At 45.7% G+C, this 15,239-nt stretch overlaps 1 protein-coding gene across 2 annotated transcripts in view; it reads left to right on the forward strand.

Annotated features, from left to right (window-relative positions):
• LOC135369854 (uncharacterized) overlaps positions 1–15,239 on the forward strand; it is a 97,512-nt gene continuing 82,273 nt past the window's right edge. Inside the window, exons 1-2 of one of the 2 annotated variants that reach the window (XM_064603429.1) lie at positions 1–139; positions 9,515–9,591. In XM_064603429.1, the coding sequence (XP_064459499.1) occupies positions 91–139; positions 9,515–9,591 (126 nt within the window). In that variant the 5' untranslated portion in view covers positions 1–90. The remainder of the gene's footprint in view (positions 140–9,514; positions 9,592–15,239) is intronic. The other variant, XM_064603418.1, reaches the window with a different exon arrangement.

Raw genomic sequence — 15,239 nt, forward strand, 5'->3', positions numbered from 1 at the left:
GTGGGAGACTTGTCTTGAAACTAGTCTTGCGCATAAACCCTCCTTGGTTCACACACACCGTACATTGATTTGAACTCCTGGTCCAAGAACATGATTGCCCTCGCAATCATCGTCGTCGTTCTTACGCATCCGCAGTTATGTGAGTAATTGCTTCCATTACTGTATATTTCTCCTGCTCAACCTCACGCCTCCATCTCTACAATATAGTGTGCGACGTCTCGGATCCTTTGAAAGGACGGTCACATCCGTTCCGGTCGATTTCGAGAAGTATAGTATAATTTTATTCCTCGTGGGATATTGGCCACGTTATCGGAAATCCCACGCGAAATGGTGGCTAGTTTGGCTGTTCTTCGATGTAACACGTGGCAAGAGCACACGCTGGATGTGGACTGTATACCTCTTTCTGAAAAAAAAAAAAAAAAGAGAAAGTGTTAGCCACTATAGGAACCTAGGAGGGCGCGACCTCCAGAAATATAATGCTGCGATGACAGAAGCGTCTCGTATACTAGTTACGTGGCGTGTGAACGGCGCCTTCCCTTCTCTGATCGCCGCGGTCACACTCCTACACAATAAAACTGTCCTGATCAAGACTAAGGCGAGGATTGACCAATGAAGAAACGAACAGATATATATCTTGAGACATCTGAAATAAAGGCAAACAACACTGGTACGGACGAGAGGGAGTCATCATTGACGAGTCTTGTGCAGCTCCAGATTACCTCAAGGACTGACGTAACGATCTATTTTTGCGTGCGAGATCAATTTCCTACATTTCTACTTTGATGCGAGATTACGTGCTGCCATACTGATTTCGAGTTTGGCAGGAAACTAGGGATAGGGAATAGCTCGCAAGCAGCCTATGCAGAGAGTGTTTTGTTTTTATTCGTTACGAAATTTTTATGAAAAAAACTAGCAGGGGGGAGAAAAATAGATGCCGTTCTAGCAATTGGGTTATACGGCCAGCCGAATATCCTGTAGGACAGCATGTGCAACTACTGGACAACTAATTAGCTAAAATTCATTGATGAACTTGTTAACGTGATGTTTTCTGGGAAACATTTCTGTGAGATAGCAGTATTGGAGCCAGACATTATTCAGTTCCACTTTCCTTATTTAACACTCTGTGAAGCGAACGTACTTTTCGCTTAACTTATGTCGCTGTTCAATGGGCCGAAAGTTGAACTCGTCCCTTTTCAACCGCTGGCGGTGGTGCTTGTGGTGGTGCTGGTGAAAGGGCACGCCGTTGTCGGCCTCACAGAGGTTGGCAACGTCACGACTGACGCCCTGGGGGAATTTCAACTGAGAACTGAGTGAACAGTGCCGACATATGTCTGAAAGCGTCTGAGCAAAAAGAGCAGTCATGCATATGACATGACCAGTACGGCATTATTAAGCCAACATTATGACGCTCTCGCCCTGTCGCTAGTCTCATAACTCCCCCGAAAAAAAGAAAAGTAAGAGAAGAAAAGAACTAAGCAGGGCGCGGATCGAACCACGGTACTGGAAAGCTGTGACCAACATCTCCTCCACTGAGCTGACACCGCCCGTTGCTATCACCCTCAGGAACAGACGCTTTGGAAGCCACAGTGAGCTCGTCAGCGCTTGTTTTGTCGTGGAAAACCAGATGGAATACATTGCTTCAATTGAGGGAAGCGGGTAGGCTGGTCAAGCCAGCTTTAAGAAGCGGTGTCCCACAAATCTGGGAACGAATGTTGCTTGTTGTTTATATGTTTACAGTGTCAATAAATTTGTACGTGTGCATTCCTTGATGTTCTTGATTTTCATATCCTGCTTCCCGATAATGTTAGCAGATGAGCCGGCGCTGCGCCGGGAACAGAGGAGGGGGGAGCGAATTCAAGGGAGAGGGTGTAGGAGAGGGCACGCAGGGCACATGCGCACTTCGATCATCGCGCGATTTTTTGGCGCTGGATTCCGGCTCTGTCTTGGCCATTCGCTACGGATGATCACGTCACCGAGGAGGGCGGTGGCTTTCGTGGCGAAATTGTGAAAGTTACAGCTGCACTCCACTGGTAAATACGTCTGCGTCATCGCCATCGACATTCCCCACCGCAATATCCAGTAGGCAAGGCGCCTCATCGTGGCGGTTCGGTACGATACGGCATTTTGTTACACGGAAGGGCTTTCGAACTTTAGGACCACGCCTATTTTCTACTCTAATCCCTGGGGCATCGAGGCAGTACTGGCCAATACGGTGAACACCTACGTTGAGCATTACAGCGAATGTCGTGGTGTGCGAGAGGTAGCGATCCCTTGTTCTCCTGCATTCGAGTTGAGGTAAGTTTTCTCTCTTTTGCCTCACCTAAGATTTGTGCATGTTTTTTTTTTTCTTGGGGAAACTCTGGGACTCTGTTTTTTTTTTTTGATTGGGTGTTAGCGCCGCGTAGCAACTGTGGCTATGAGCGACGTACAGATGTGGACAGAAGGAGTGGGGGACAGGGGGGTTAGTATGCGTCCTGGGCCCACTTCAGGGGGAACTGTGCCGACATTCGTCTGGAAAGTCTTCGGAAAACCCAGGGAAAACCTCAGACAGCACAGCCGGCGGTAGGATTCGAACCCACCACCTCCCAGTCTTCAGCACGACCTTGGTTACCACGAACGATCGGACGCCTTAGCACGTAGCGCAGTTATTTTAGATGTTGCATATTGCATAATACAGGTATATTTCTTCACATCTCTTTGATTCAGGTACTATTTTATGTTCTTTTGATATTTTGGCATTAAAAGAGTACAGAGGGCCATCCAAAAAAAATTGAGATTAAGACGTCTGATGAAAGTGTGCGTGTCACTATACCGAATAGCGCGAAAGGTTTTGATGTGTGCAATTTGTTTCCCAGAAAAAAACTCACATAAACATGGCTCCGCGCGTTCACTCTTAACTCGCCACTCCAGGTATAACGAGGATGAGGAGGTATGATGCCACGTCACCGATGACGTTATAAGGAGAACTCGTTCTGGTTCGCCTGTCAGTGAGGGTCAGCGCATTGTCCCTTTGCCGGCGTAAATCAGTTTTGCCAGTTCTCCCGGAGAATTAGGGATAGAAGGAGTGATCGAATCATTACCGAGCCAAGAGAAAGGCTTTTTAGAACCCCGAACCACGGTCCCGAACAGTCGAGTAGCAGACGACAGCGGAGTAGCAGACATTTCTCTAGGCCAATCAGCGAGCGTTCTCATTATAGCGTCAGCGCGAGATTCCAGGCAGATCATCAGACTGGTACTGCTCTTCACCACAGTTGCGCAGAATCGCATTTTGCGGCGTTTTTAAATTCAATTTCTGCGATAATTATGCCTCCGTGGTGTGAATTACTTCGCATGGTGCATCTTACTGGTCTACTTAACAGTTTTATAGGAAGAAAACAGGGTGTTAGAAATGACTTCTGGGCTGCTTTAAGGGTGATGAAAGCAACGGAGCCTATTTTATGAACTATGAGCAGTCAGTTAGTTGATAAGCTTCCGCATCGAACAATCTCGTCAGCTTCTGTCGAAGTACCGAGAGAAGCTGCGGTAAGTCACCGTCAGGCATTTGTTCCCTCTTGTTGCAGAATGTCTGTTTTTTACGCCTATTTATGGCAGTGTTCGAGCTGCTATCCCAATAGATGGCATGAACTGTATTATTGGTTATCTTTCAGGAATGACCGTCAGAAGGAGGCGCAGCAATCATGTGATTAATATTATTATTGTCACCATCATCAGTGATTACCTTTTTTTGTACATGTTTCACAAATTCTTTAAAATTTTAAACGTAGTAACGAGTAAACCAGTAATCGTGCACGTAAAAGGATATGGCACTCGTTGTCTTCTGCAATATTTACTATTACACACTTGTAGTATTGTATTTAGGCACATTTAGGTTTCGGGATACCTGCGCTTTTACGCCCGTAGAACAGGAACTTTAAGGTAACATATTAGAAAGAGTTACACAGAGTTACAATAGAAACATGGAAATAACGGTAATCCGCAACATTTGATTAATGTTACACCGGAGTAGATAAAACAACACTCCACCGCCGAGCTGGTATATGGCTAGGGTTCAGTGTTTTCGGTTTCTATTTTTGGGAGGATCCGGGGGAAGTTTTTAGGTGTCCTTGACTTGGTTTTGAAGAAGCGAATATGCTCGGTTCTCAATGATAGCGAGCTTCAGTCACTATGCAAATCGATACAAGCTGCGCCATTTGATACTATTTCTGTCAAATTTCTTATCAAGGATCACAAGCCTGAGATTCCTCTAAGAATCGTTGTCAACGAAGGTCGTACCTGGCAGAAAATTGTATCTACTTATCTTCAACAATCCTTGTCCACTGTATTTGAACCTAGTTCTCTCGTCCTAAGAAATTCAGAGTGTCTGGATGAATCCTTGAACCCCTTTCATGGTAAGAAATGTTTTGGCCTTTCTATGGACATTAAGGATCTATATTACTCCCTGCAAGTTAACCTTCTCTTAAACAGAGTAAGAGCCTTTTTAGAGCAGCAGCTGGTACTGTTCCAGTCCCTAGCAGGTATCTCAGTCAGTGATTTTTTGCGAACCTTAGAATTGTACCTCAAGTCCACTGCCATCTACATTGATGGGGCATTGTACACTCAGAAAACGGGTATTTGTATCGGCTCATCTATAGCGTCCATGTTGTCTGAGATTTATCTACGCACTGTTGATAATGCTATAGTATCGTTTCTTTCTGCATTCCGCTCCCCTTTGGTACTTGTAAAAAGGTTTGTTGATGACCTTCTTATATTGTCTTGTGAGAATGAGGATCTTACTGATGAATGCCGCGGTGTAATAGCATCTGCTGCTCCTGAGTTAGCCTTTACCATTGAGCGACCTACCGGTAATTCTCTTCAGTACTTGGACCTAAGACTCATGATCAGTCAGAGTCTGTGTTGGTCTTATGGCAAAGACAAACCTAAGCCGGTACTTCCGGCCCATAGTTGTCACTCCAAAAGTGTTAAATTCTGTGTTGTCTCTGGCTTACTGTCAAATGCCGCAAAAAAAGTTTTGCATTCATAACCTTTGCTCTTCTATCAGCCACCCAATGGTTCGTTTGGGTGATGCGGGGTATTCTGAGTCTTTGGTGATCCGTGGTTTAAGGCTTATTAGCGCTAAGATGTTCTGTCCTGCCAATGACCTTGTAAAACCCCACGAGAACCGTGTGGTTATTCCCTACATTCATGCCGTATCACACAATCTCCTACATGTTGCCAAAAAAATTTACTGTCAACATTGCCTTTCGCAATAACTTTCGTCTAGACGCCTTGACACCTTTCGGTAAATCTGCAGCAAGTTGTAAGGATCGTCTGCGTGAGCATGCCTTGAAGGTGAGGAACAAAGACCATGTGTCAGAAGTAGCTAAGCATTTACAAGATTGTAACAACTGTGAACCCTTATGGAATCGAACAATGGTGCTGGCCAGTGAGGCTGACCTTCATAGAAGGCCCCTTCGGGAAACCCTTTGTATCCTCAGTTATGGGAACAGTGTCAGCAAAGCTTCTTTGACCTTGTCTCCCGCTTTGAAGAACTTGTTAACTTGCCCCCACTCTCCCACGTAGTGTCTATTTAAATGTTGTTGTGCAATAAACCTGTCAGCTGAGTTTAAGACCGTGTTTGTGTTTGTCTGTTATCGTCCTTACCTCGTCTCGGGTTTTCAAGTCATGGATCGTCACCACCAGTTCGCTTGCTACCTAACTTTCCTTTCGTTTTTAGGTAGTTATTGATTTCACGAAATCGCTTCGATTTTTCGATGTTTTCCCTGCCGCGTATATAGACCGTTTACAGCAGAGTTATCTGGGCGCCGCCATCTTAGCGCACGTGACCTTGCTCGCCACTGCTTGCCTTCTCTTTCGGCCGCCTGTTGTCACGGCGCACGTAGTACGGCGGTGCAACCCAGAGACGCTTTCTCCGATTTTAAATTTTTTGCAATGAATTCCGGATGGAAGGATGACACGAGGCTTTGGCCGAAGCTTCAACGGTCAGGTAAGTGCACAGTTCCCCTAGAAGTCGGCCCAGGACGCACATTTCCCCAAGGGCGTCAGTCGTGACGTTGCCCACATACGTGAGGCCGACAACGGCAAGTCCTTTCACCACCACCACCACCACCAGGTAAGTGCATTTGCTTGATTTAGAGTGATATTTATGTCCTCGTGCGACCCAGATAATCGGCCCCACTATGGTCGAGTTACTACATATTTTGTCGGGGGGGGGGGGGGGTTTCTCTTCTTTTGTTGCGCATACGTTACGTTGTGGGTACGTTCATAATGTAGCACAATACAAAAAGCAACACTGAAGCTTCCTTAGTTTAATATATACAAGCTTTCGCGTGGGGGACCACGCTTCATCAGGTACAAGGTGTGAAGTTCGCGTATACAAGTATGTAAATATATATATATATCTACAGAGAGAGAGAAAGTTTACAATAAGCAGACCCGACAAAAATTGGGGGGGGGAAGGTACATACTGAAAAACAAAACAGATACAACTGAAAAGCTACCAGTTTATCACTACATGAATGTTGGGGGTCAACGCGTTGGGAGGGGAGAAAAGCGGAACCTCTCATAAAGGACACCAAAGTCATGGTGACGCATCTTCGCGGAAGTCAACCTCCAAAAGTGTGAGAAATCTGTGGGACAGTCTGGATGGAAGGGTAGACCCCGCAGATTTCTCACACTTTTGGAGGTTGACTTCCGCGAAGATGCGTCACCATGACCTTGGTGTCCTTTATGAGAGGTTCCGCTTTTCTCCCCTCCCAACGCGTTGACCCCCAACATTCATGTAGTGATAAACTGGTAGCTTTTCAGTTGTATCTGTTTTGTTTTTCAGTATGTACCTTCCCCCCCCCAATTTTTGTCGGGTCTGCTTATTGTAAACTTTCTCTCTCTCTGTATATATATATTTATATACTTGTATACGAGAACTACCTGATGAAGCGTGGTCCCCCACGCGAAAGCTTGTATATATTAAACTAAGGAAGCTTCAGTGTTGCTTTTTGTATTGTGCTACATTTCTTATCGGACTTGACGTCCCCTGTTTCACCGAGATTCTGCTATCAGTACGTTCATAATGTAATATCATAAGATCGTGATTTCTTGCTTTTTATCGCAAGAGTTTCGGTACAACTACCTGAGAAAGATATGCATGTAAGGGCTGTTATGTTGTCGTTATGAAGTAGCATACTTTTATTGTTGATTTCAGATGTATACAACCACATGATCAACGACCTAGAGGGAGACGGAAAGCCTGGGCTGAACTACAGAGAATTTGCAAAGGGAACGAAGCTGTTTGACAGCTGCCATGTCGATGTAGTACTATGCCAGTGCAAAGATGGTGTATGAATTTTAAGGGCCGACACAAAGTCGACACAAACAGTGAGAAGAACGTGTAGTACAGAGACTCGCTTCGGGCCCACTTTGGAAACAACATGCACATGTAAAGCGGGTTTGAGCAGCAGGTGCAGTCATACACCGCTCATCAATGTTGTAGAGGCGACAAACAAGGGGCTCACGAGTGCTTCGTGCACTGACAAGGCATGTACACAGAACCGTTCAACTGCAAGGAACGTGACCCCTGCTACTATGGGGGAAGTTTATTCTCACAAGCAGCGGCCAACGCCTACAGCGGAGTTTGGGGCTCAAAGAGAAAAGCAGTGCTGCGCCACTTTGAGGGTCGAATTAGTTACCCTCGCTGACTCTCCTGGTTTGAAATCCTTCCTCTGAAGATTCGATTACTATTGTTGTCGAATCAGCTTGTTTGTCTCTCTTTGTGGAAACCCATTCATTGCAAAAGGCCTCGAACGCGGGCAGTCTTTGTATAGCGACGGCTCGTGAATTTAATAAACAGCTTCGTCCCACACGATCATATCTCTGTCACAGTTTGTACACTCAATCACGGAACAAGTCTTCCCTCTGCTTTTCCACATTTTGCACAGAACTGTAGCACAGCGGCAAAAACGGTCGGAAACACTCACATAGGCAAAGGCACACAGGCACTCGCAGAAGGCAAGCAACGGCGTGGCTACTGTGGCGCCATCTACTAGCGCCCGAAGCAACTGGCTGCTGTAAACGGTCTATAGACTATCGGACATTTATCGGCGAATAGAAGTCACAATCCCATTTCAGTGTTGTGCTTCTAACGCAGCCTTACTAATAAAAACAAGCAATACGAATTAGCAGCTTTGTGACATCAAGTAGCAGTAGTAGAAAAAGTCGAAAAGGTAAACGGACATCTTTCGGAAGCATCGTATTTCTCTATGGTTTTCTGATATGCATCAACCGCTTGCTGGGCATGTGCAGCAATTTATCTCTGTCACAGTTCCTGGAATGTCCCTCTGAATTCGGTGTTTTTCTATTAGAACAGAACAAGGGAAAAGTTACCCAGCGTATTTTTTCGATGTTTTTCGATGAAAACCGGAAACGCTGAACCCTATACATGGCTCAGCTGTACGTCTTCACGTTGACATTTTAAAAGGGTGCACTTTTTCCCAGCCACGAGCCTTCGAAATACCTGAGGGATCCCAGACGATCGCTCGTGATCTCTCTTCTTACGATTTCGGTCAAGGCCAAGTCGAGCAGTTCCCAGCTCTGCTTCATATGTCTCTGCGATACTTCACGCAGCCTCGCACGTTTTCCTGTGTACGAAATATGTGCGTTGCGTACTCCAGCCCGCGCAGTTTGGTCCCGACGAAGTTCTATTATCTCTCGGCTACATCTTTGTCATCGATCTGAGCGGCCGCGAAGAAACCGTTGCCGTAACCCACTTGAAGTCGCGTACGTTGAAGACGGACATCAGCGCTTCAGTCTCATGCCCATTTATGCGGCCCTCGCTGCAACTAGGCCTTGTCCCTAGTATGAAAATTATACCCCGAAAGATTACCTGGAGCGAGTTACCACCCCACCCCTCACGCCCAACATCTCAGACACCTGGGGAGAGGTACCTGGCAAAGGGGCCAGAAGGTTTCATTCGACTCGTGCTGCTATCGAATTAAACGGTTAGTAAGCTGATGTCACCCAGAATGGTCCTTCTTTGAGCTGCCACAAACTCTCCAGATCACCATAGATAGCCTGGTATGCAAAGGTGAAGCTGACATCTTACGTAGCTGCGGCTTTTGCTCTTGTGCATGGCGGAAAGAGAGAAGGAGCCATATTGCTCTGGGAAAAGAAACCGAGACGGGGAGCCACGCCAGTCACATCACCGCTCGCTTTCCGGTAGCGGTTACATACATCGTTATGGAGACTCCAATGCATAGATCCAGAATAATTGGAGAGTTGCGGTCGTAGCCCGCCGAAGTAGCCCCCAAAGTGACGCGTGCAAAGCGACCTCAATGGGCTAGTCAGGTAACGTTACTCTCGCGTTGCCCCAAAAAGCTACGGTTCATCTTGTATCCTCACCTCACTTGCCCCTGTCGAAGAGCCATAGGGCGCCCCTTTCCTTGCTTCGTACATGCTCTATATCTCTTGCTAAGGACGGAGAGTGCTGCCTCGTCTCGCAATAAGTGAAAATAACATCTTCTAGGGGATCCGGTCGAATGCGGATGCAGCTATCCTGCATGCGGAGCGGGTGTGACTAACAACCTGAAAGAGAAAATAACGGCAAGTAAAATTTTGCACATACTTTCTGAACGAGAATCTAGGTTTGGTAGTAAAGCATTGAGAGATCGTAAAATAAAGCGGAATCAGCCGTGCGTCAAAGCGAAGTGCACCTGTTTGTAGTTCGCACGGTGCCCAATCTCTACATGTGTCCAGCTTCGGCACGAAATGAACGTCAATGCCATCCATTGATGGATAATCTCATCAACACGATCTGTTTCTGAATAAGCTGCTCCACTTCCAACCTAATTTTAATATGTTCAAGGCCGGTCCGCATTGTGCGTGTTACTATGAATAGGGTAAAGGGGTCTATGTTGAAGACAGTTGAGCTATTTTGTTAATAGCAGTCAGAATAATCGCCTAAGTTGTACCACAATTCGTTAACTCAATCCCCAAACATTTGAGAAATGATGCACAAATTACTGCGGTTCTAAACCATATATTTATTTCGTGCGAGCCAAAAATGACAGGCTACATATTTTGAGAGGATAGAGAGGTAGCAAGCGAGCTGGTGGTATAGATCCATAACTTAAAAACCCGAGACTAGGGGACAAAAAAACGACAAACACAGACAAGGTCTCAAACACTGGCCCTTATATGTTTGTGCTGTTAAGTAAACTTTCAGCTGTGTTTGAGACCTTGTCTGTGTTTGTCGTTTTTTTTGTCCCCTAGTCTCGGGTTTTTAAGTTATGGATACATATTTTCATCAACTTTCCCCACCCTATGGGTAAGTTGAGGATATCAAAAAATTAATGCCAGCTTTATATTTTGTCTTTTGTTTGGGCCAGCCGAAACTTTCAGCCACGAGTAGTGCACATGGAAACACAGGGCAGTGACACAGCATCATAACGGCGAGGTCATATTTTATGAGTCTTGGAGCAGGAATGAGCAAATTGCAAGTCAATGTTGACGAAAGTTACAGATGGGACAAAACAGGACCCTCTTACCTCGACTAGAGTCACTAAATAAGCTACGCTTCAGAGTATCGACACTGAGTTCCAAGAGCGAGCATGCGCCATCTTGTTTTCGTGCCACTCTGCCCATGCGTACGCGCACAGCGCACGTTAGCGCAGGATGCCACCTATCGTGCGCGGGTCAAATGTTCCTTTCGTTTACGAGCAGCAGTTGACGGCCTTGAGCTCACCTTGACATGTTCTGGACGCTCAGGTGGACAATACATGGATTATCGCACAACAATCATACACGCTTCTCTATCCCACGGAGAGCATTACGTTAGCCGTCTTTGATCTTCAAACGGGGATGATACGGGTGTGGTGCGAAAACAAGATGGCGATCCTGCTCTCCCTTGGACCTCAGTGTCGATACTCTGAAGCGTAGCTTATTTAGTGACTCTAACCTCGACCACATCTGCAAAACAACGTCTCACGTCTTTCTAAAAAGCCCCGTGCAGAACGTCAGCACGTTACTTCAAAGCCTAGATAACGGCTGCGCTCACCCTGGTGTCACAGACGAGAAAAAATATTCCTAAGAAAATGCCACGCGGAAAACCCAAACTGTCCTCAACTTGCCCCAGTCTTCAAGTAGCCCCACTTTACCCTATTGTGCTGCGTAAAACTCTATATGGCCCCGCACCGAGAACAAATACGCCTGTCAAACCGCATGGGGCGCAAAACCCACTACTGCGTGCAATGCAGGTTTGGCGTATATGCTTCAGGAAGTGTTGCTGACATTCTCCTCTACTTCCTCTTTCTCCGTCAAATCGTTGGTTTTGTGCACACTCCTTTAAAATTGATGTGCATTTGGCAAAATGACCCTCACGAGCAAAAAACGGTTGCACTTGGAGATGTCCCTCTGCAGCTTTTTCGTAAGAGCAGCCATTGCTAAACAGAAGTAGATGCTGGACCAGAACCAGAAGTGTCTTGCTCACCGTGATTGGTTGCTATAAACGCCCGTGAACTGATTGTTGCGTGAAATATCAAACCTGCTGTGACGTAGTGAATCACGCGCGAATGCGCTACGCAGCAGCAACGTACAAAAGTTCGCGCTGGACGTGAAAACTCAGCTTTTACAGACAAAAAAGAAAAAAAAAAACGCACCGTGCGTGCCGGTCTTAAGTTTTGCGGATGGGCACGAACCCGACATATACAGGCTTGTGACGGCACGATATACCTGTACAGAGCACAGTATACATTGCGGAACAAGGGGTCGTGTTAGACAATGGAAGTGAGACAGTGACCACGTCACATGGAAGCCAACGTCACGAAACACATTGATTTATCATTAACTGCGGACATACATTCTAAATAAAGTAGATATGCCTAATCAATACCAAAGCATTAAACCAAACCGGGATCGAAAAACGGAAAGAACCGTTATTTTTTGCCGGAACCGATCGGAAAAGGCCACCACCATCTTGAAGCTGAACCGAACCGATTTAGAAAATTTCGGACCCCGTTTCCAAACCGGTTTCAAAGCATCGATAGTTTGATCATTTTTCATTTTACCCACCCTAAGTTCCCCAACCTGTCCCAAAGGTGACCGGTTCATGCAACATTTTTATTTTTTTTTTCAAACCCGAGTGTTCAATGCTAGCGGAAATGCTTTGCTGGACGTCCTCACCGATGGAGACAAGCGCAATCACTGGTTTTCCTGTGGACAAGCGTTCTTGTCACGGCTTTGCGGCCAGCATGTTGGAAGGACAGGGGAGCTCATATCTGAACCGTTTGTAAAGTAAAAAGGTGGAGGACATTTGAGTATACAACAGAGTTCGTACAAAAAGAGTTGCTGGCTATCTTTACTGTTACGAGGACATGCGAAGAGAAATAAAGCTTTCGGAACTTACCTACCGTTTATTTTAGGGCATATAACTTGCACAACGAACTATAGTTCGGAAGAGATATGTGTGTTCTGTTGGACGTGAACCGGAACTGAACCATATTGCCTGGATTCGAACCCGGACCGAACCGGGAAAAAATTTGGTTTGATACCCTGATCTATACCATAGGAATCAAAATTACAAGTTCCATGATAACTCTTCTAAGCTTGCTGTACGTGGCAACCATGCCCGCTACAGGTTGACAGAAATTTCTATTTCTTTCTATTTCTATTTCTGTTTGTGGAAGGCACCAACATCGAAGACGTAGTGAATCGACATAGAAGAACCACGTGAAACCTCCTAACCCATTGTACAATCTTCTCTGGAGGGAGTTTTTACACAAGCTGTGGGATATCAGAAGAAAGAAAAAAAAACGAAAGGAAAAACGTGACAGTATCGCATCAGAGCCTGTCAGGAGCCGAGCGGACAGACACTGGGACCACCACAACTAATCGGGCGTCCATCAAACAACACATCCGCGTCACATGGGTAGAAACAGACTAGCGTTTTGCCTCAATTCGCGTCGTTTGTACTTCATCGTTTTCAACAGAACCATACATTACAGAAACACACATTTTTATTACGCGCAAGACGGCTACATGCCACATTGTTGACGGCGTTGACACTGACAGTTTGACAACGTATCCACAGCATAGCAAAGCCCAGCACACTCATCCCTTTGATATAGCTAGACGGTTTAAGTTTACTGTTCATGCACAAAACAAACTCACGGGGTCTGACGAAAATATTTCGTGGTTTTATGTAGCCTCCTAAAGGCCATCGAAGCGACAAATTGTTGCGCTGCTCTTTTGTATTGGCACTAACGTAAACAAATGCAGCGACGGAAGCGATACGATGGACGGCATTATTCCCGCAACCAGCGCCATTCCTGCCGGCGGGAGGAGCCGCGTTATGGATAGCGCACGTTACGAAGAATGTTAACGCAACTCACGATAGGAGGAGCTGATAGCGCGTGGCAAATGTAGGGGGTGTCTGAGAATAGCGGAAAATTGAAGATCGTGCTCGGTCTGTTTAAACACCTCTTACGAGTGTCTTCAACGCTGCACTGTTTGGCGATTATTTTGTAGATTTCATACCCCAAGTTATCGAAGGTTGGTTCGAATGGCATTCTGCAGAACTGCCGGGATCACCACATTCAATTGATACCAGCCCAATCGAGAACATGCGCAATATTCAGCTACGGTGCCGCCGCCACCCGGGCGAAGTTGCTATAGCTCAGCGGTGACTCCGGCTTCAAGCTTCCATTCCAGACGATCATAACTTGCATGAGCGGCACTACTGTGGCCATGGCTCTGCGCCTGCCACATAGTAGCTGAAAGTAAGATCGCGCTATTCTAATGGAAAAAGCGAGGGAAAAGAAGAAACTCTTCGTTTAAAAGCAGGAATATGTTCCACACTGCGCCAACCGCACTGAAGCCATTCCCCGTACTGTAGCAACTATAGTTTATTTCCGAACAAAGCCCTTTTTGTACTTTCATCATTTAGTATTCCTGCTGGCGTGCGTAAGATGCATATATATGTAGTTAGCGCTTTAACAAAATATAAAAATAAACATTCAACACAAGTTTTATGTTTCTTCATTAGTCAGAAGTAACCATAGTGTTTTTTTTTCTTTTTCCAGAATATAAAGACCTGCTAGAAATATCAAAAGTTATTTCCAAAAAGCAGGCTACAACAGCATAATATTGCACTTCTCATAATAACGCTACGCTGCTACATTGGTGACACGAATAAATAATCTGAAATATTGCACTCGAAATTGTCACACTTCAAACACAAACAACGTGTCTATGAGAGCTAAGAATGTTGTTCGGCATCGCATTCACACAGTACCTGCGAGCGACGTACGAAATGATGACACGTGAAGGAGAATCTGAGAAAAGCACAGATAGCATAACATTCTGGACATTTGAGTAATGCATTGGTCACCCTTTTAACAACCATGAGCAGCGCTTCAACGTTTGAATAAAAAAAAAACAGATGTCATGGCTTGACATCGAGAAGAAACATTCCAAGTTGACATTGCGAATTGCATTGGGTCACGTTTTCCCCTTGGAAAACAATATATTGCATTTTATGTTGTCTAATGAGTTTTGGAATGATTTCGCTCTGTCCTGCAACGGACCCTTTATATCCAGTAGTGTAGGAATGTCCCCCATGACAAGCCGACGTGGGCTGTAACCCAGCCATGCCAAAGCCAGCATTCTTTGAGATGAACGCAGTCGGTGTGCCCCGTTTGTTTCATGGGGCCGGTGCACTTGCGATTGGAAAGGATAAAAGACGGAGGTTACTGACAGACTGTTGAGATAGCCACAAGCGGCAATGCGATTAGTAATCCGTCGCTTTGCCTTCTCCCCTCTCTGCGTCGCCTCTTGGGTATGTAGTTGGGTCTGTCTATAATGAACTTTTTGCGGAGTCTGATAATTTGTCGTCCGTCCTTCTTGTTCCTTGTCTCTCAGTCCCGCACCATGCGCCACAATAGAAGATTGCAATTTGCGTCAGGTGGATGTTGATTCTTTATGTGAATGATGCTCTGTGATTCGTCTTCCCTTCATTGCTAGAAAGACAAAAGACACGACCCTCAGTAGAAAACGCCAAGCAATATTTTATGACTAGGGCTATAGGAAGAGATATACACTCCAAACTGCCGAAATATGCGCGCACTGATGCATTACACACTACGTAAATATGCATGCCCTTATGCTCTATAAACAACGCAAACATGCCCGTGGTGCTATATGTGTGGGGGCCCGAGAGGAATGAAGTAAACAGCCCAGGTGCCAACAGCAACTGG

Source organism: Ornithodoros turicata, chromosome 1 (genome assembly GCF_037126465.1).
Source record: "Ornithodoros turicata isolate Travis chromosome 1, ASM3712646v1, whole genome shotgun sequence".
Lineage (NCBI taxonomy): Eukaryota > Metazoa > Arthropoda > Arachnida > Ixodida > Argasidae > Ornithodoros > Ornithodoros turicata.